Below are 19,414 nucleotides of genomic sequence, written 5' to 3' on the forward strand. Positions count from 1 at the left end.
GGGGTTTCACGGTGTTAGCCAGGATGGTCTCGATCTCCTGACCTTGTGATCCGCCCGCCTCGGCCTCCCAGAGTGCTGGGATTACAGGTTTGAGCCACCGTGCCCGGCCGAGATCCATTTTCTAAAGGTAGAACCAATGAGAAGATGAGCAGGTTCAGTTTGTCTGACTGTCATCTGCCCACTCCCCTTAAACAAAGTCAAACAAATCAACTTTCTAACCGCACACAACCAAAACTGTGTGGTTGAAAAGGAGAGGATGCTGAGAATAAGGAGGAGAAACACAAAATAGAGGACAGTTTGCAAGGTCAAAATGAGCAAACGTTGGCATAGATGCCAGAAACAGGAAATAAGTAGAAATAATCCAGACTCTTCTATATGAAGAAGCATAAAGTTTATAAGGGGAAAAACAGTCTCTTCATGCCCAGAGAAATTAATATTGCCTAGAAAAGCAGTGATTTCCTTTCCCCGTGGCCTTAGGGTTTGAAGGATATCTTTAGCGTACTGAAAGGACATGGGGAGTCTGTAGGCCTGGGTTTTAGACCCAGTTCTGTAGCAGACTAATTATATGGCCTAATGCCAGTCACTTTCCTTCCTAGGCTTGTTTTTTGGTTATCCATAAATAAGGATGTTAAGTAGAATACTTTCCTTAAACCTGTTTAGCTTTTTATTCAGTTTTTTTTCAAACAGTCATTGAGGACCTACTAGGTCTGTGCTGGGCTTTATGCACTGCCTTAAATTGTATGATCTTTTAACCTGTCTGTTCAACTCTTTATGAAGCTTCACATGGTCAGCATTTATTTCTCCACTTTTCCCTAGTCCCTCAGAAGGTTCTGCTGTTAATTGTCAGTGTGAACAGAGTGATTCAGATATCGGACTTGGTGACTGTTGGTTGCAGGTGCCGTGTGGGTGAGAACTGGTGGTACCGAGGCAAGCACTGTGAGGAATTTGTGTCTGAGCCTGTGATCATAGGCATCACTATTGCCTCTGTGGTTGGACTTCTTGTCATCTTTTCTGCTATCATCTACTTCTTCATCAGGACTCTTCAAGCACACCATGACAGGAGCAAAAGAGAGAGGCCCTTCAGGTAAATAAGGAAAAGAACTCTCTAATGGAATACAATGTTCCATTTACACATTTATTTAGTACTTACCAGGTGCCAAATATTGGACAAGGAGCTGGGTGGGTGGAAGAGAGCTATGAATTTTAATAAACACATGGTCCTTGTCCTCAAAGGGGTGCCAAATTGAAGAAAAACAGAAGTAGCACTAAGAATAAGATGCTAAGGAGCCTAGATGAGGTATAAATAAGTTTTGCCTGGGGAAAGAGTCTTAAAAGTTTTAATGATAGCTGTGGTAATTTGCTGGAGAGAAAGAGTAGACATTTGCTACTTTTGGGCTGGGATGCTTTCTAGCTGGTTGAATGAGCATGAGCAAAGTCAGGGAGGCACGCATGAACTTCAAGGCTCATTGGAGGAAAGGCATGGTTGAGTGTGGCCAGAATGCCTATTTCATGGCCAGAAAGAACTTGGAGAAGCAAGATGGAGATGAGATAGAAGAGGTGAATTTCCCTTCAGGGAGGACCAGATCTGTTACAACTTGCTCCTCTTTGGCTCATACTCGTGGTAATAAGCCAGATTTTAAATCTAGGCAAGGGTCTGTCAATAAATGAAATCTCATTCTCTGTTTAGTTAAGTGTGGCTTCATCGATGGGGAAATAAAACCTGGTCCATTTGCTAGACTAAGGATTCGAGGATCATAATCACACACTGTACTTCGCTTCTGTGTGTCTGAAGTCTGTAAGAGCTACAGCTTGAGGTCTAGTTTACCTTCCCTCACCATCAACTTGGCTAAGTCCTGGAGCACCTGGGACATACCTCCATCATTGTCATTATACTTTTTATTGTATCTGACTTTTCATTAGACTGTAACCTCATCCAGGGCAGAGATAACAGATTATTTGTATCACCAGTGTGTAGAACAGTCCTACGCACATCATCAATGCTCGGTAAATATGTGTAGACCTGAGTTGAATTTAATTGAGGCCCTGCTTCCCCTAGACCCTAATATTTATATTTCAGTCAGATTTGCTGCGTGGCTACACACTGATTTTCAATGTGTATAACTCTGGGAATGATGAAGCTACAGTTTATGAAGCACCATCTACTGGCAGACATGTTCCCAACATTTATGAATGCCAGGCGCTATGGCAAGTAAGATGAATGCGACATGGAGCAAGTCCACAGGGCACTTGCCATGGATGTGAGGGAATCATAATGATAACACCTGACAAATAATTTTTGGGATTGATCTGGATGTTTTTCACAGTTACGTCCTGCCATGTGTGTAAAGTGCACGTATTTTTCTTCCCCAAGAGAAATCTTGTCCCAGGTAAATAGTCTTCCCCACATAGTTGAGCATCCAAACAGGAGGCTGAATCAATCTTATCTTTCTTTTAGTGGCTTCAGCAGGCAGCCTGACAGCCTCTCATCCATTGAGAATGCTGTGAAGTACAACCCCGTGTATAAAAGTCACAGGGCTGGATGTGAGAAGTATGAGGGACCCTATCCTCAGCATCCCTTCTACAGCTCTGCTAGCGGAGACATGATTGGTGGGCTGAGCAGAGAAGAAATCAGACAGATGTATGAGAGCAGTGAGCTTTCCAGAGAGGTGGGAAACTTTGCATTTATGTTGCTGTACTGTTGCTGTTGCAGCTACTGCTGGTGTGTGTGTAGGGGGTGGGGGTGGATGGGTGGCAGGTGGGGGTGTGTATGAGTGTATGTGTGCATGCATATGGACTTTAAGAAAGTGTAAAAAATATTTAGTAATTGGTTTTTATCTCATATCTCGCAGTCAGTATGATATGCACTGAGTATTAAATTCTGAGCAGTACCTTATTTCCCACTCAATGGCTTTTTTTTTTTTTTTTTTTTTTGCACTATTAACTGGTACTCTCTCCTTCCTCCCTTTCTTCCTTAGAAATATGTCTGATTTAGAGCAGGACATGTAATATCCAGAGGAGTGTATGTAGATCCTTCCATTTCTCTGAAAGTGTAATTCTTTCTTATAATACACTCCTGAATAGCCCAGAATGTAACAATTCCTTATGAAAAGTAGAACTCCTTTTAAAAGGCTGTTGAGGTTTTTCTGATGCAATGTGTGGCCTATTATTTCTTTTTTGTTTAAGGAAATTCAAGAGAGAATGAGAGTTTTGGAACTGTATGCCAATGATCCTGAGTTTGCAGCTTTTGTGAAAGAGCAACAAGTGTAAGCTTTTGGAACAGCCCCTACCCCAACCTGCAGACTGAACAGTTTGCCCTAGAATAATGTCACACCTGAGTGAGCACAGAATTTCTTGTCCATGTGACAGGAGTCTCAGTGATAACCAACATTTGTTGAGTTCTTCGAAGTTTATGCATGTCCACACAGATTATCTCATTTATTCCTTATAAGGGCTTTGTAAAATTGGGTGTTTCTTATTTGAGGAAATGAAATCTTGGAGATATGAAGGGACTTACTTGTCCCTTACATGTCCCTTCAAGATGACAGTGATAGCCAGTGGCAGAGAAACTGTAAAACTAAGATACTGTCTGTTTTGGACTAGAGATGCCTGGACTACACATAGTCTTTTCATATATTCTCTCTTGTTATCATAGATCTCACCAGTGATCTGACTGATGTGATGCCATAAAATATTTTTCATCGATAGTTCCTTTGAAGAACATTTGAGTAGCCATAAGTCCTCACATATTGCAACATATGCCCTCAATTCCATTTCTGTAGATACTTTTCAGTATGCTTTGAATTACAAATCTCGTTAAACTGTATCTCTTGCCTCTATCAAGTTAATCTTAATTTTCCTATTTGCTTTTCTCAGGATGCATTTTGGGCAAATCTGTAATTTTTTTCTTTGTTCCCAGAATCCATAACTAGACATAGGTTACAAAATAAACTATCTTGAAGAGACGCCATCGTGGGCATTAGCTCAGTGTATTGGGTAGGATTACAGTTTGGTATTGATATTTGGTCCTACTCTTGCCTTCGTGGAAGTGTGTGTTCACAGAGGGCCAGACAGGTATCTTCTGGCTTGGCTTTTAGAAGAGAAAAATCAGAGCAATTCATACATGCTTATAAAAGAAATTAATGAAGGGTCAGAATAACACCCATGGCCCTGAGTGGAACCCCTGCCCCTTTACTCAAAATTCTTTTTCTCTGATAGGTGGCTGCTTTGCTCGTGGTTCCTCTCTCAGAGAAGGGACAAACTGATACCTAAGGAAACTGAGAAAGATGCTTAGAAATCTAATTCCATGTGCATGGTAGAGATAACTCTAAAAATCTCTGAACATCTGACTTGGCTCCTAGGAGGTGCTGCCAGTCTTACTGAACGCAGCCAGAGCAATATCACCAGGCATCTGCCTTTTAAACCAGAGAATCCATTCATCTCTGCCTCTTCAGCCAGCAGATGACCCACAGCTCCATTTCAGTAGTATCCAATAGAAAGAACAGGAATGTTTTTGTCTTTCCTAAGGCCCTTTAGAAGCCTCTGGAAGCTACCTGCCTGAATGTGTTCACTGAATTAAAAATGAGTCTTTTCTAGTCTAAGATATCCAAAGGAAGGATTCAGGAGAGCCTTATGGGAATAGGCAGATTGACTACATGTTTCTGTTTCTTCTGGTGCACTGTCTAACATTAAAATACACACAAAGAGTCTATGAAACAAAGAAGATTTGAACTGGAAGACCCTGTGACACAAAAGAAAGTCCACACAGGCTCTGTAACCTGAGGAGGGTCATAGAAGGAATAAGACATCGGAAAGATGTCAGGCACATAATCCATATAGCATTTTCAGTTTTCACTTAGTTTCAGAGTTTTCATATATCAGGTAGCCCAAAAAATATCAATGGATTTGATTCGGGATTAGTTAGAGCATCATATGGTCTTTGTAGAGTGGATTAGAAATTTTTTTAGCACAGCACAGAACAACTTTCCTTCAAAGAAAGAAAAAAATAGAAAGTATTCATGATTTTAGGAGTATAGCTTAGTGTTCTATGACAGTAATTGCATTTTATTACATTCTTGTTTTTATTTTATTTATTTATTTTTTTTACTGAATTGCTGTTTGTGTTTTCATGGCAGGGAAGAGCTTTAACCAAAACTCCTGTTCTGAAACTGATTAGAAGCCTGGAGAAGATGGAGATTACTTGTCGCTTATGTCATATAATTAACCTGGATTTTGAACACTGTTGGAAGAAGAGTTTTCTATTAAAACATTAAATGTAGGGCACACTGTTTTTTTTTTTTTCAGCTTAAGTTTTCAGAATGTAGTAAGAGATATTACCATTTTTATTTCTATAAAGACTGAAAGCTGTGTTTAAAGAAATTGAAAACTACATAACCTCTGGAAAGTATTCTACAAGGAAAAGCTGGACTTGGGAGTTAGGGCTGCAGTTGCTGTCTGCTTCTGAATCATTGAGGGTGTCTCCTAAGAACTGTGCCTCGGGTTTCTCAATAGGAAAATAAGGTGAGACTCTTACATGGAGAAGTCTGGCTTAGTAAGGGAATATTTTGGAGCATATTTGTTATTGTTGGGTAGAAGGGAAAACTTTTGAAGTAGTCTTAGTGGGTAGTTTATAGTCAGGCATTCATCTAAATAAAATATTTTCTTTCTTTTTTTTTTGATCAAACTGCTAAAGAAAAAGCAAACTTTTTTGCTGCAGGATAGAATTAGGGTTGTATTTTTATGCTTCTATCAGTGTTTTGCATTTCCTGAGCATATTAATCAAGACCACATTATTGTTATGTTAACTATGTTAATGTCTTTTTTTTTTTTTGAGTTTTCAGGAATAATGCAATAATAAACTTCTAAATAAAGTTTAGAAGATTCCCATTAATCTAAAGACAAATTTAATCACATGGGCAGGGAGGAAGTGAGTGTCAGGTCAAGACCCCAGTGCTGAGATTATATTTTGTTTCTTGATTGCTGGACTGAGGTTCCCTGATTGCTTCTGAGATCTAAAGATGTCTTGGGCAAATCCTGTCTCTCCTCCAGTTCCTGGTATATTAATTTGGAAAACAGCACTTAACTACCTCACATACTATAGATTAGCTCATTTTCATTGCTTCTCCTTTGTGTAATACCTCCAGTCTAAATTAACTCCTGCTTATGTAAAACAGGGCAAAGCTTTTATTACTATTAAAATATTTAAAAAACTGAACAGATAGGAAGTCCATACCTTATATAAATTTTGACAGAAAATGGAAGTTTTCCTCTTTCCCCCTAGTGTTTTTTTTGAGAAGGCCAAATAATCATCATCATGTTATTAAATTGCATATGCATTAGGTTATTATTAATGCAGATACTTTATACTAGATGTTTTCATGTTTGCCAAAACCAATTCTGAACATTTTGATTTATTTCTGACCAGATATAAATAACCAGTATAAACTGACCATAAGATAAAATACTTGGTTCACTTTTTTTTCCTCAACTTGATGACTGCCAATTCTGCTCATAATGAGGATACTGGAAACTAAATATCCGGGCTCGGTGTATGCCACAGTAAAACTAGTGAAAACCTCGAAGATGGCCAGGTATTTTGCAAAGTATGTGTGGATAACAAGGTGTGTGTGTGTGTGTGTGTGTGTGTATGCGCATGCATGCCCGCGCCAAGGTGGCACCCTTGTCCTAGTATTTCCTTTCATTCTCTACTCACATAATGGATCCTCTAACAGTTCAGTATAGGTACACTTTCCACTATTTTATTGAAATGTTCTAGTCTTAATATTGGATAATTAGACACTTTCCACTGGGCCCATTTGAAAAGTAATTGATAATTATCTTTAAGATATTTTAAGTGTTAATGATATTTGTCACTACTAAATGCTTAGTTTTATTTATGAAACTTTCAAAATTTTCTGCTTAAGATTGCAAACTGTTTTCCTATACTATGTGTTAGATGAAAATATATTTTATCACAAATTAACCTCAGAATGCAACTCTTTGAATGTGTGCTTGCTGGAAGAATTCCAGGTGGACACAAATCCCTCTAGGGCAGGTCACCATGTGGAACACTCAGGAGAAGCACAAACTGAGCCAAAGGAGGGTTGTTGTTTTCCACAAACTAAGCAGTGAAGTGGGAATTTGGGAATTCTGACACACGTCACCATTTCTGATTTCCTTTTGCATGACCTTTTCATGCAAGAGCAAAACACTTAGCTCTTCATGAATGTCTGCTCCACACCAATGAAATGGAAGGGTAAAGGAACCCCTCAACTATCAGGGAAAGAACAGGAGGCCTCAGTTGAGGAATACAACTTTTGTCCTACCTTTGCTATAGCTGAACCACTGTTGAAAGGTTGAAGAACACAGTTTCCCCAGCGAAGATCCACTCATGTACAAAGCAAAGCACTAAAGGAGCTATTAGTTTGATGGAAAAAACTACCCCTAAAGGGCTTCTTTCTAAAAGACCTTCCTCAAAGGTGATTTAATGCCATGCCATCATTTAAAAGTCTTAGGCTGAACTCTCGTTTACATTGCACAATTGAGGAATGAAATTTTCTGAGTACTAGAACGTTCTTGTTAACCTAGCAATATAATATTCAATAAGACTATCACCTTATTTGAAAACAATAAAATGCAGTTAGCAGTAAAAGTGCATGGTAAATTACCATTTTAAAAATGTTATTATAAAAGGTTATAAGATACTGTGGTGGTTTACAGATGTAGCCTTTATAACTGAATTACATACACTATCCTTTTGTATGGGTTGTGGATAAAGGGGAATTTATTTGATAAATAGGGCTTCATTTTCACCATTGCAAAGGTTTAAGGGTATTTGTTCACATTTATGTGGCCTGAAGTCCCATTTACTTTATTATTATTGTTATTTGAGATGGAGTCTTGCTCTGTCACCCAGGCTGGAGTGTAATGGGGCGATCTCAGCTCACTGCAACCTCTGCCTCCTGGGTTCAAGCGATTCTCATGCTTCAGCTTCCTGAGTAGCTGGACTTACAGATGCCCACCACAATGCCTGGCTAATTTTTATATTTTTAGTAGAGATGGGGTTTCACTATCACCATATTGGCCAGCCTGGTCTCAAACTCCTGACCTCAGGTGATCCACCTGCCTTGGCCTCCCAAAGTGCTGGGATTACAGGAGTGAGCCACTGCGCCCGGCCCCATTTACTTTATATAATAAAACAAGTACAGGCTTTACCTTATTTTATTCCCACCTTCTTTGTTTTTCTTCTGCATTATCTAGTCACCATGGGTTGGCTCTTCCTACCCACTTTCTCTTTTTTATTCTTTTCCTTTTTTTCCACACTAAATTGTAATGTGGTTGAACAACTCTGACTTAATATTACCTCTAACAAAATGTTGGAAACTGCACAAATATTCTTTGTAGGCTCTAAAAGTAGGTTGGCTGAAGTATGATACCTGAACTGATTATTCATTTGTATGCTTGTTTTATAAATTTGACTTCCATTTCATGATTTTTTTGGTAGCTTTATGTTATTTCTGTTTTCAACAATGGCTACTTTGACATCTTTCTGTCCCTGAATTGAATTTTCATTTTGCAAGCGGAATAAAAGACAACATATTTATTTCATAATGAAAAAGCTAATGAAGTAGAATAACTATTAAATTGAGATGTTTTAGCAAAAAAAAAAAAAAAAAAAAACAAACCCCAAACGGGTTGTTTTATTGTTTTCTAAAACGTTTCTAACAATTCCCAGTAGGAATGGGTGGGGCCAGCCTTCCTCATTTACAATCCAGCTGTAGTGAGTCAAGATTCTAGCTTATTCTACTCCCAATTGTGTAATAAATGCAGAAAAAATGATGTGACGGTCACAATCCTGAAATCCATTGCATTGTATTTCACAAAGGATATCCGGGTGGAAGGTGGGAAGATGGGACAGTACCATGATGTAAAGAATTGCCTGGAAATTTCCTTGAGTCATGCATTTTGTAAAACCTTACGCTACTCCTGTGAGCTAATGAGAGACAGGTTAAACCACTCCCCTTGGGATAGTAAGACTGGTTAAAAACATTGCCCTCAGCCCACACGGTTATAGCTACAGCCTAAGTTAAATGATTCCTCATCCTGGTGTTTTTTCTCATATTTAATTACTTCTTTAAATATTAAGATTATATATAGAAAAAATAATTGTGGTATCAGAGAATACAGGTATAATTTTTCACATATCAGGACTATGTGATGATACATAAGCAATAGTGTACATACCATAATATATGTTTAATATGGAGTATGGATAATGAAGGACTTTTCTTTTTCACCTTGTTTATAATGACATTTTATCCAGAGTTTGAATCAAATAAATTCATGTTAACTGTACTATTTTATTGAAATGTTCTATTCTTCTTATTGGATAATTAGAAATAAATATTTTAAAGTCTTTATGAATAAATAAGGATCTTTTCCTATGTATACAACTGTACTATTTTCGTTAGTAATAAACATCACTTTCAAGAACCTGTCTACATTTGTTTTTGTCAATTAGAAGGAAAATTGTAGATCTTAGCAACAGTTGAATTGTAATGACCATTTAAAGACACATACTATGTGAGCATTGTGTGAAAATGAAAATCTTTCTTTGATTTATCTCTGCAAAGTGAATATTAGGAGAACTGGAGATGAATTTGGAGCCTAAGTGCTGCCTCAAATGATGTTGTATTTAATGATGATGAGTCGTTATTTGGCCGTTCTTAAACTTTACTCTTTTAAACTGTTAGAAACTGTCTTTGCCCACCCCCCTCCCCCGCCCCCGCCGTCAGTCACTGCTTAAGGTAGGAATGGAAAGAAAACTGATGAAGCTGATTAAAGAAAGATTAGATGACATAGCTAGCACCAGCTGTCTGTAAGGAGAGGAGAAATGGGTGACCTCTCTAAAGAGAAGAGAGTAGACATAAATATGGTAGCAACGATCTAAAGCAATCTTGCATGGGAGGGGCAGGAGGAAAACCAGCTACCAGTTATCTAAGCAGGTGATTCCCCAGTGCATTGGCATCAGAAACCTCAGTTTTCAGTTTTTTTCCTTCCTACCTTTGCATGATGTCTTGCTGGCAACAGGACATGAAGAAATCGTAAATCAGTCTTAGAAAATAGGAGGGTGGTCTTACAATGAGAACACTTGGACACAGGATGGGGAACATCACACACCAGGGCCTGTCGTGGGGTAGGAGGAGTGGGGAGGGATAGCATTAGGAGATATACCTAATGTAAGTGATGAGTTAATGGGTGCAGCACACCAACATGGCACATGTATACATATGTAACAAATCTGCACATTGTGTACATGTACCCTAGAACTTAAAGTATAATAATAAAGAAAAAAAAAAGAAAATAGGAGGATGGTCTTGATTTGACTCCAAAGCCATATTACAAAAACAAAAAGTAGGGGAAATATGCCTAATAAATATCTGTTGATTGATTAATAAGTGACCTGGTTTTAGGAGAAACAGTGAGTAATAACTCTGCTTTTAAGAAGTCTGGTCTGGACAAGCCCTAGTCGCTTTTAGCTCATGCCCTCACAATGCTGGTCCACTTTCTAGTTCCTCTGAATTAATGTCCCATGTGAGCTAGTCCTTATGGGCTGTGCTTCATGAGCTAACCTTGAAATTATCTTCTCACCAAAACTTACATAAAGAAATCGTAAATCAGTCTTGTAAGATTTGTACCCCCTGTTTGTAAGAACAAATGAATCGATGCTAATATAATAATAGGTGTTCAGTAATCAGCCTTTTCCAAGTAACACCAACATCATGTGCGGATTTTTTTTTTAATTATTTTTTATTATTATACTTTAAGTTCTAGGGTACATGTACATAACGTGCAGGTTTGTTACATATGTATACTTGTGCCATGTTGCTGTGCTGCACCCATCAACTCGTCAGCACCCATCAACTCGTCATTTACATCAGGTATAACTCCCAATGCAATCCCTCCCCCCTTCCCTCTCCCCATGATAGGCCCTGGTGTGTGATGTTCCCCTTCCCGAGTCCAAGTGATCTCATTGTTCAGTTCCCACCTATGAGTGAGAACATGCGGTGTTTGGTTTTCTGTTCTTGCAATAGTTTGCTAAGAATGATGGTTTCCAGCTGCATCCATGTCCCTACAAAGGACACAAACTCATTCTTTTTTATGGCTGCATAGTATTCCATGGTGTATATGTGCCACATTTTCTTAATCCAGTCTGTCACTGATGGACATTTGGGTTGATTCCAAGTCTTTGCTATTGTGAATAGTGCTGCAATAAACATACATGTGCATGTGTCTTTATAGCAGCATGATTTATAATCCTTTGGGTATATACCCAGTAATGGGATGGCTGGGTCATATGGCACATCTAGTTCTAGATCCTTGAGGAATCGCCATACTGTTTTCCATAATGGTTGAACTAGTTTACAATCCAACCAACAGTGTAAAAGGATTTTTAAGAAACAACTCATTGTCTCAGATTAATAACTCTCATTGCCAATATTGCACACACTAAGGCAGGTCTGGGGAAAAGTGTACATATTTTTGTCAGGTGGGCCTTTCAATGAACCTCAAAAATTATTCATTCATGGCTTTTTCTGTACACATATATGCTTCCATTCTGTTATTCACTAAAGCTGAATTATAATTTTTTATTCGTGTCATTAACTTCCCACTAAACGGAGTTTTTTGATGTTAGGGCCATGGCTTATTCATTTATTCTTTGCAAAACCAAAGAGTACTTGATGTAGAGTTAGTTTACAATGATGAGCAATTCAGTTGGCTTGAAATAATGGAGGTATCTGTTTTATCACCAGCAAGCAAATGGTTACCTTGTATACCAGGAACAAATTAGGTGGACCCCTGAGTGGATTAAAAATCACTTTTAAAGAGATGGTTTACGGCGATTTAAAAATAGTACTAAATATTTCACAAGATCAAACTGATACATTTATAGCTACCTTATTCTCATTTGATAATTCATAGAATGTATGGACTGCTACATTCCATACATTGCATGTCCACATGTAGTAACCTTTCTGAGTTTCCTAACCATGGACTCAAGGAAGAAGGCAGGATGAAGAGGTAGAATGGTTTGGGGAGTGGTGGTAGGATAGTAGGAAAAATTTAGGTGCTGTGGCTCAGGGAGGGGTAAAAACTGAGGAATTTGTAGAGATAGATGGGATTGTGGGAACAATAATCAACTTATTTTCTGCTTGTAGAGTTTGTCGTATGAGGCATAAAAAGGCATTTATTTAATCTTAAAAACTGTTCCTAAAAAGTGACTTTATGCTTTGTCTATTTCTTTATCATGTAGGGCAGAAAAAAGGGCATCAGAAAGCAGGACATGGGTGAAGGTGTGACTCAGTTATTCCCTTTCTTAAAAAAACCTGAGAGATAAGTAGTTAGTTACACCTTTCAGTTTTATTCAAGTTTCTGTAATTATCTTTTTTGAAAGTTAGTGATGATGTGCCTTCAAAATTGATCATGTTTGTCCTGAACATAGCAGTGACTGATTTTGGTATTTCCCTATAGTTTCCCAGGGTTTACCCTAAGGGGAAAATTGCTTGACTTCCTATTTCTGTAACTCTATCCTCACATAGTGGCAGGTATCCTGGTGCTCCAAAGGAAAGGCCCTTAAGAGAGAAGGCTTCATGCCAGGTTTGTCCAGGACATACTGTCCCTAATGCGATGTAGGTATTTGGAAGCATCTATTTGATTCTACACTCCTAGAGAACAGGTTTAGTTTTGCTCATTTTTAGATAATTGGCAAATACTCAACAAGACTTATATTGGTACCGACACAGGATTCTTCTCAACCACTTTGCCAACTGGGGACCTCCATGGCCACTGATGCCCCCCTCCCCCGCCCACTGCTCAGGCCTCACTCAACACCAGACTTCCCACTGGAGGCACCCTGCCCACTTGGCCCACCTGCGTTATAGCTTGTACCCAATGTTCGGTGGTTCCCCAGCTCTTGTCCCATGTCCAAGAAGAATGAGGATACACTGATGATTTGAAGGGTGAGGATAGCAGAGAATAATTTTATGGAGCAACAGAACAGCTCTCAGCAGAGATGGGATGTAGAAGTGGTTCCCCATTCCCACAGTTGGGTGGTTTCTCTCTCAGTGTGGCTGGTTCTGGGGCTTTTTATGGACTCAGAATGGGGAGTGCATGCTGATTGGTTTGTGAGTATGCAAAAAAGGTTAAAGCAAAGACACCCTTCAAAGGTGGGCACAACAGTGCAGAAAACCAAATAGGAAAGGGTAGGTATATGTAAAATAGGCAAAGGGTGGGGATCAGTCAGAGGAAAGCATGCCAAACATGAAGACAGTTTCTCAATGCAGTCTGTGGATTTACCCAGGACTTGTAGCTAGTCTTTAAACTGTCTTTGGCTTGAAGTTGGGGTTTCACCGGGGACCCGTGCTCTCTGCCTAGGCATTTGACTGCCTCTTGTCACTATCATTGCTACTATGAAACCATCAAAGGTTTATGTAAGGGAGGCACTCTGGATATATTCTGGATCAGCAGGGCTACCTGATGTAAAAAATTTTAATAAAAGATTTGCGTAATAATAATTGTTAACTATTTTCTATAATGAATGAAGAAAACCCATTTTTGATTCAGATTTTAAATTAGTCTTGCTTGGAAGGTACAGAAAAATAAAATAGATTAGAAATACTTCAAAATTCGAGGAAAAATTATATTATAGTGATTTGAAAACAGAGGTTGTTTGTTTGTTTTTGAGACAGGATCTCACCCTGTCACCCAGGCTGGAATGCAGTGGCATGATCAGGGCTCACTGCAGCCTTGACCTCTGAGGCACAGGTGATCCTCCCACCTCAGCCTCCCAAGTAGCTGAGACTAGAGGTGCCTGGCACCACTCCTGGCTAATCTTTGTATTTTTTCGTAGAGATGGAGTTTTGCCATTTTGCCCAGGCTGTTCTTGAGAGTCTCCTGAGCTCAAGTGATCTGCCTGCCTCGGCCTTCAAAAGTGTTGGGATTACAGGTGTGAGCCATTGCACCAAGCCTGATTTAATTTTCTAATTGCTTTGTAGTGATAATTGGTTCAGATGTCTCCTCCCCTGCCTTTTTTCTTTTGCCATGGACACCACTTTTCTACTTTTAACGTTATCATATAGGAAACTTTTGAGAAATAGTTTTTTCCTCAAAGAATTTATGCTTTCTGCTATCTCAGTACCATATTTACTATAACTGAGGGAAGGTTAATGATCTAAATTAAAGGAAAATTTATTTTTTACATTTTCTTTTTGAAATACTATTTGAATTTGGGATGCCACAAATAAAATGAGCACCTAAATTTCCTTCTGTCATTTAGTGACAGTTTTATTTTTGGCAAATAATCAATAATTCATGTTGCAGTTTTTAGCAGGAAAAAGTATTTAGTGGCCTATTCCCAGAGCAGATGATATTCTTCAAAGTATGAAGATAAGGGGACTGTTAGGTTGAAATTGCCATTTTTAAATGTTGCCTGTTTCTTTTAAAAATGTAAAAGTAAAGGTAATTTTATTTCTACATAAATTTATTTTCCTTATGAAATGATATCCATGACACAGTAGTGGATGATCTTTCTTCTTCATAAAAGAAAGCTCTAAAACACATGTTGAGGATTAGAAATACCTTCCATTCAACACTGTGGGCCAGGGGAGATTTTTCCATTGCTTCAGTTTTTCTTATTTTACTTTCAGATTTGCCAGTGATGTTTCAAAGTCAAAATTCAACTTGGAATGGCAAAGCTTCAAGCTTAAATGGACTTTCCATTAATGAACAGGTTTAGACATTCTATTTTGAAGACAGTTTTAATTTTGACTTGAAAATATAGAATTGATAGTTTGGAAAGATCTATAAAATCAGATGATTCCTCTCAGTTTTATTAAACTATGCTGGAGAGAGTAGGAATCTGATAATGTTAATGAGCATGTTATAAAACACTAGCTTTGCCAGTATTTCTGTGTTGTCCAGGCAGGAGCCACACTGACTAATGGCATTGAATTGTTTCTTCTTGTTCCTGGTCTGTGATATACTGTGCTGCTCTCTGTGGACACATTTACATCAGTACCTTACAGTGACCCTCTCTTTAGATGTCTCAGCAGTGCACCAAGTGAAAGTCCTTGCTATCTGTTTCAGAACTCTCTGGATACAGAGGAGAAAGTTACATGTCAACCTTCAGAGATAAACATGTTAACTTGCAATTCAGTTGCCCTAATGTTTCCATCTAAGTGTCTTAGAAAATTTTGTCCCCAGTACTGTTTGAGTTAGAGAATAGGGTTGGGTTAAATTGTTACCTAAAATATTCACTGTTGAGATAATCTTTTATTACCAAATGATGAGAATCAAAACATAATGTTTTCAACCTGTCAATTTTTATACTGATTTAAGGAGGAGATAATAGTACTCATTTCCAGATTATAAAACTGTGCTTCAGGAGCAGAAAGAGAAAGTGAAAAATCTTGAAAATGTTTCCACTTCAAGTTTCCTTCTGTTATCTAGAAGACTGGAAAATATAGTAATTCTAGCCAAGAGAAGCGGTCATGTAAGACTCAGTTTTCTAGTATTAATCTACTTGTTAAAACCTAATCTGTGATAGTATAGAACTCACAGTCCCACTCAGGCCTAGCAACTTAACTCCTATTCCAGCTGCTACAGAGCAGGGAAGTGAGTTGTGTTGATGGGCACATGCAATGTCTCTATCTTGCCTTTCCCCTTAAAGTGACGTCTTGTTGCTTTGCATGCTTTGAGTTGCTCGTGGCTTCCAGCTCTGGCATCCTCTCCTCTTCTGGCCATGGTGAGCTGTGTGTACTCATGGTTACTATGTGAGCTCAGTGTCTGAGTTTCAAAGTCATAACTTCACAAAAGGCTGTGTCTGAGGTTGTGCAACACAGTGCTGAGTGGATGAGAACCCAATGCCTGTTGGACTGAGTGGCTACAACCAGAGGCTGAAGGTACAATCTGTTGTTAAAATGGCCAGTAGAAAGTGGTGATAAACAATACCACTTCTTTCCTCCTTGTCCAGAAGCTAGATACTCCTGTTAAGAAGAATAGCTAAATAAAAGCAGTTGTTCGTTTTATGAATATTATCAAATTTACATTTCCAAAGGGATAAATTTTTATGAGGATATTGTTGTTCTTTTTTATATGCCTGTCTTTGGTCTGCTACTTGCTTGGGTATCCTATGTGATTCTGAAATTATTGAAAAATATGACAACAATCACCCCTCATTTACCCATGGCAAAATTTTATATCTCCCTGACAGGGAGGTCAATTTATTCTCACTGTTATTTAATCTGAGTTAGGAGAATGCAAAATAATGTTCATATTTGGCTAATCAAAGCATAAAAGTAGATATGGGTGAATTTGCTTCATTAAAAGTCACCTGATTACTTCATGATTAGAATTTCAACTCATTACTTTCTGGGGCTGATTACATAAGAGAGCATACTCTTCTAAGTCTCCAAATACCTTTTCTCCAGACAGTTCTAGAACAGTGCAGAGTGTAAAAGTAAAGGCTACAATGAATCACAAATATTGGCTAAATAGGGATCAGAAAGAGAAGAGAGGAATAGGTTATGATAAACGTATACTTTAAAAACCATTATTTGAACTAAGCTTTCTTTAATGAGTTACATTTAGATTCACATTTATTGCTGACTTGTAAGAAATCAGGTGTTAGGGGCATGGTCAAGGAGAACCTGGAGGGACCAGGGTGTGGTTTCCAGTCAACAATGCTAGTGAGAATCTGAGACACAGGTAGGTTTGTGGTGCAGAAGAAGGCGGGGAGAAGGTTCAGAAACGCTAGTAACTGAGCTGTAGATAATGTTGTCAAAGTCAGGGTGGGCTGAGGTCAGCATCAGAGCAGTCAAGTCAAAGGTGAATATTTCTGAAGTCGAGTCAGTGGGTGCCAGAAGCTGCTACCGAATGCGGGAATCGAACACAGGAGTACTGAAGTCTAAATTGGGGCCTGGTATAGAAGAGTCCATGGCAGGTAAAGAGATAAAAAAATCAGTGAACAAAAGGCACTCTGTAGAGGTTGGCTTTCATCATGAGGAAGTTTCCTGTTCCTGCTGCCAGGTTTAAATGACTGCTGAGAGGCAAGAACTTCTGTCCTGCTGCTACCTAGGCTCTGCATTACAGGCAATTGGAAGCGCCTAGTTGGAGCTGGGAGGTAAAGGCAAGGAATGGTAGTGTGAAAATGACCCAGGGATGGATAGTTTCACAGGGGGAAGCCCTGCTGTGCTGGCCACTTAGTTACTCAGCTGGTTTTTAATTCTGAAATTTATATTAGGCCATATACATAGACTTGGTATAAAGATTCTTCTTTTTTGTAAATTAGTCTACATAAAACCATACCAAATGCAGTCTCTGAAATGCAATGGAAAACATTCAGTATATGCACGTAATTCTGCCTTATAGTAATAACCTCTAGGCATAGTATTGAAAAGTAAACACAGCTTAATGTCTACTTGATGGCATATGTATTAGTCTGTTTTCATGCTGCTACAAAGAACTACCTGAGACTGGGTAATTTATGAAGAAAAGAGATTTAATTGACTCAGGCTGTACAGATGAATGGCTAGGAAGCCTGGGGAAACTTACAATCATGGCAGAAGGCAAAGGAGATGCAAGCATGTCTTACCATGGCAGAGCAGGAGAGAGAGAGAATGAGTGAGAGACTGCCACACATTTTTAAACTATCAGATCTTGTGAGAACTCACTCACCATCATGAAAATAGCAAGGGGGAAATCAGCCCCCAAGATCTAATCACCTCCCACCAGGCCCCTTAGATGTGGGGTTTACAATTTGACATGAGATTTGGGTGGGGGCATAGAGCCAAACCATTTTATTCCACTCCTGGGCCCTCCCAAGTCTCATGTCCTTCTTACATTTCAAAACCAATCATGCCTTCCCAACAGTCCCCCAAAGTCCTAACTCATTCTCTCATTAACTCAAAAGTCCATGTCCAAAGTCTCATCTGAGACAAGGCAAGTCTGTTGTGCCTATGAGCTTGTAAAATAAAAAACAAGTAGTTACTTCTGTGATACAATGGGAGTAAGGGCATTGGGTAAACGCTCCCATTCCAAAAGGAAGAATTTGGCCAACACAAAGGGGCTACAGGTCCCATGCAAGTCTGAAGCCCTGCAGGGGAGTCATTAAATCTTAAAGCTCCAAAATAATCACCTTTGACTCCATGTCTCACATCCAGGGCATGCTAATGCAAGAGGTGGACTCCCAAGGACTTGGACAGCTCTGACCCTGTGGCTTTGCCAGGTATAGGCCCCATGGCTGGTTTCACAGACTGGTATTGAGTGCCTGTGGCTTTTCCAGGAAGATGGTGCACACTGTTGGTGGATCTACTGTTCTGGGGTCTGGAGGATGGTGGCCCTCTTCTCACAGCTCCACTAGGCAGTGCCACAGTGGGGACTCTGTGTGGGAGCTCCAATCTCACATTTCCCTTCTGAACTGCCCTGGCAGAGATTCTCCATGAGGGCTCCTCCCTGTAGTAGACTTCTGCCTGGATATCGAGGCATTTCCATTCATCCTCTAAAATCTAGGTAGAGGTTCACCAAACCTCAATTCCTGCCTTCTGTGCACCCACAGGCCCAACACCAAAAGGAAGCCACCAAGGTTTGAGGCTTGCACCCTCTGAAGCCACATCCCAAGCTGAGCTGTACCTTGGCCCCTTTTAACTATGGCTGGAGCTGGAGTGGCTGGGACACAGGGTGCCATGTCTTGAGGCTGCACAGAGCAGCGGGGCACTGCATCCAGCCTAGGAAGCCATTTTTCCTTCCTAGGCCTCTGGGCCTGTGATGGAAGGTGTTGCCATGAAGATCTCTGAAATGCCCTGGAGACATTTTCCCCATTATCTTGGCTACTAACATTCAGCTCCTAAAAAAACAAAAAAATAAAGAAGAAAAAGAAAGAGGAAGAAAGAAAGAAAGAATGAAAGAACAAAAGAAAGAAAGAAAGAAAGAAAGAAAGAAAGAAAGAAAGAAAGAAAGACACATTCAGCTCCTCTTTACTTATGCAGATTTCTGCAGCCAACTTGAATTTCTCCCTAGAAAATAGTTTTTTTTCTTTTTTACTGCATGGTCAGGTTGTAAAATTTCCAAACTTTTATGCTCTGCTTCCCTTTTAAACATAAGTTCCAAATTCAGACCACCTTTTTGTGAATGCATATGATTATATGCTCTTAGGAGAAGCCAGGTCACAGCTTGAATGCTTTGGGGCTTAGAATGTTTTTCCACCAGATATCCTAAATCATCTCTTTCCAATTCAAAGTTCCACAGATCCCTAGACAAGGGACACAATGCCGCCAGTCTCTTTGCTAAACCATAGTAAGAGTAATCTTTGCTCCAGATCCCAATAAGTTCCTCATCTCTATCTGAGACCTCCTCGACCTGG

The 19,414-nt window shown here is 39.3% G+C and overlaps 1 protein-coding gene across 1 annotated transcript in view; it reads left to right on the top strand.

Annotated features, from left to right (window-relative positions):
* IMPG2 (interphotoreceptor matrix proteoglycan 2) overlaps positions 1-5,680 on the top strand; it is a 99,617-nt gene extending 93,937 nt beyond the window's left edge. The window contains exons 16-19 of the mRNA XM_011999890.1: positions 896-1,084; positions 2,456-2,666; positions 3,184-3,263; positions 5,133-5,680. Coding sequence (XP_011855280.1) covers positions 896-1,084; positions 2,456-2,666; positions 3,184-3,263; positions 5,133-5,145 — 493 coding nt within the window. The 3' untranslated portion in view covers positions 5,146-5,680. The remainder of the gene's footprint in view (positions 1-895; positions 1,085-2,455; positions 2,667-3,183; positions 3,264-5,132) is intronic.
* The last annotated feature ends 13,734 nt before the right edge of the window (positions 5,681-19,414 follow it).

The sequence above is a fragment of the Mandrillus leucophaeus genome, unplaced genomic scaffold (assembly GCF_000951045.1).
Source record: "Mandrillus leucophaeus isolate KB7577 unplaced genomic scaffold, Mleu.le_1.0 Scaffold608, whole genome shotgun sequence".
In the NCBI taxonomy this organism is placed as follows: Eukaryota; Metazoa; Chordata; class Mammalia; order Primates; family Cercopithecidae; genus Mandrillus; species Mandrillus leucophaeus.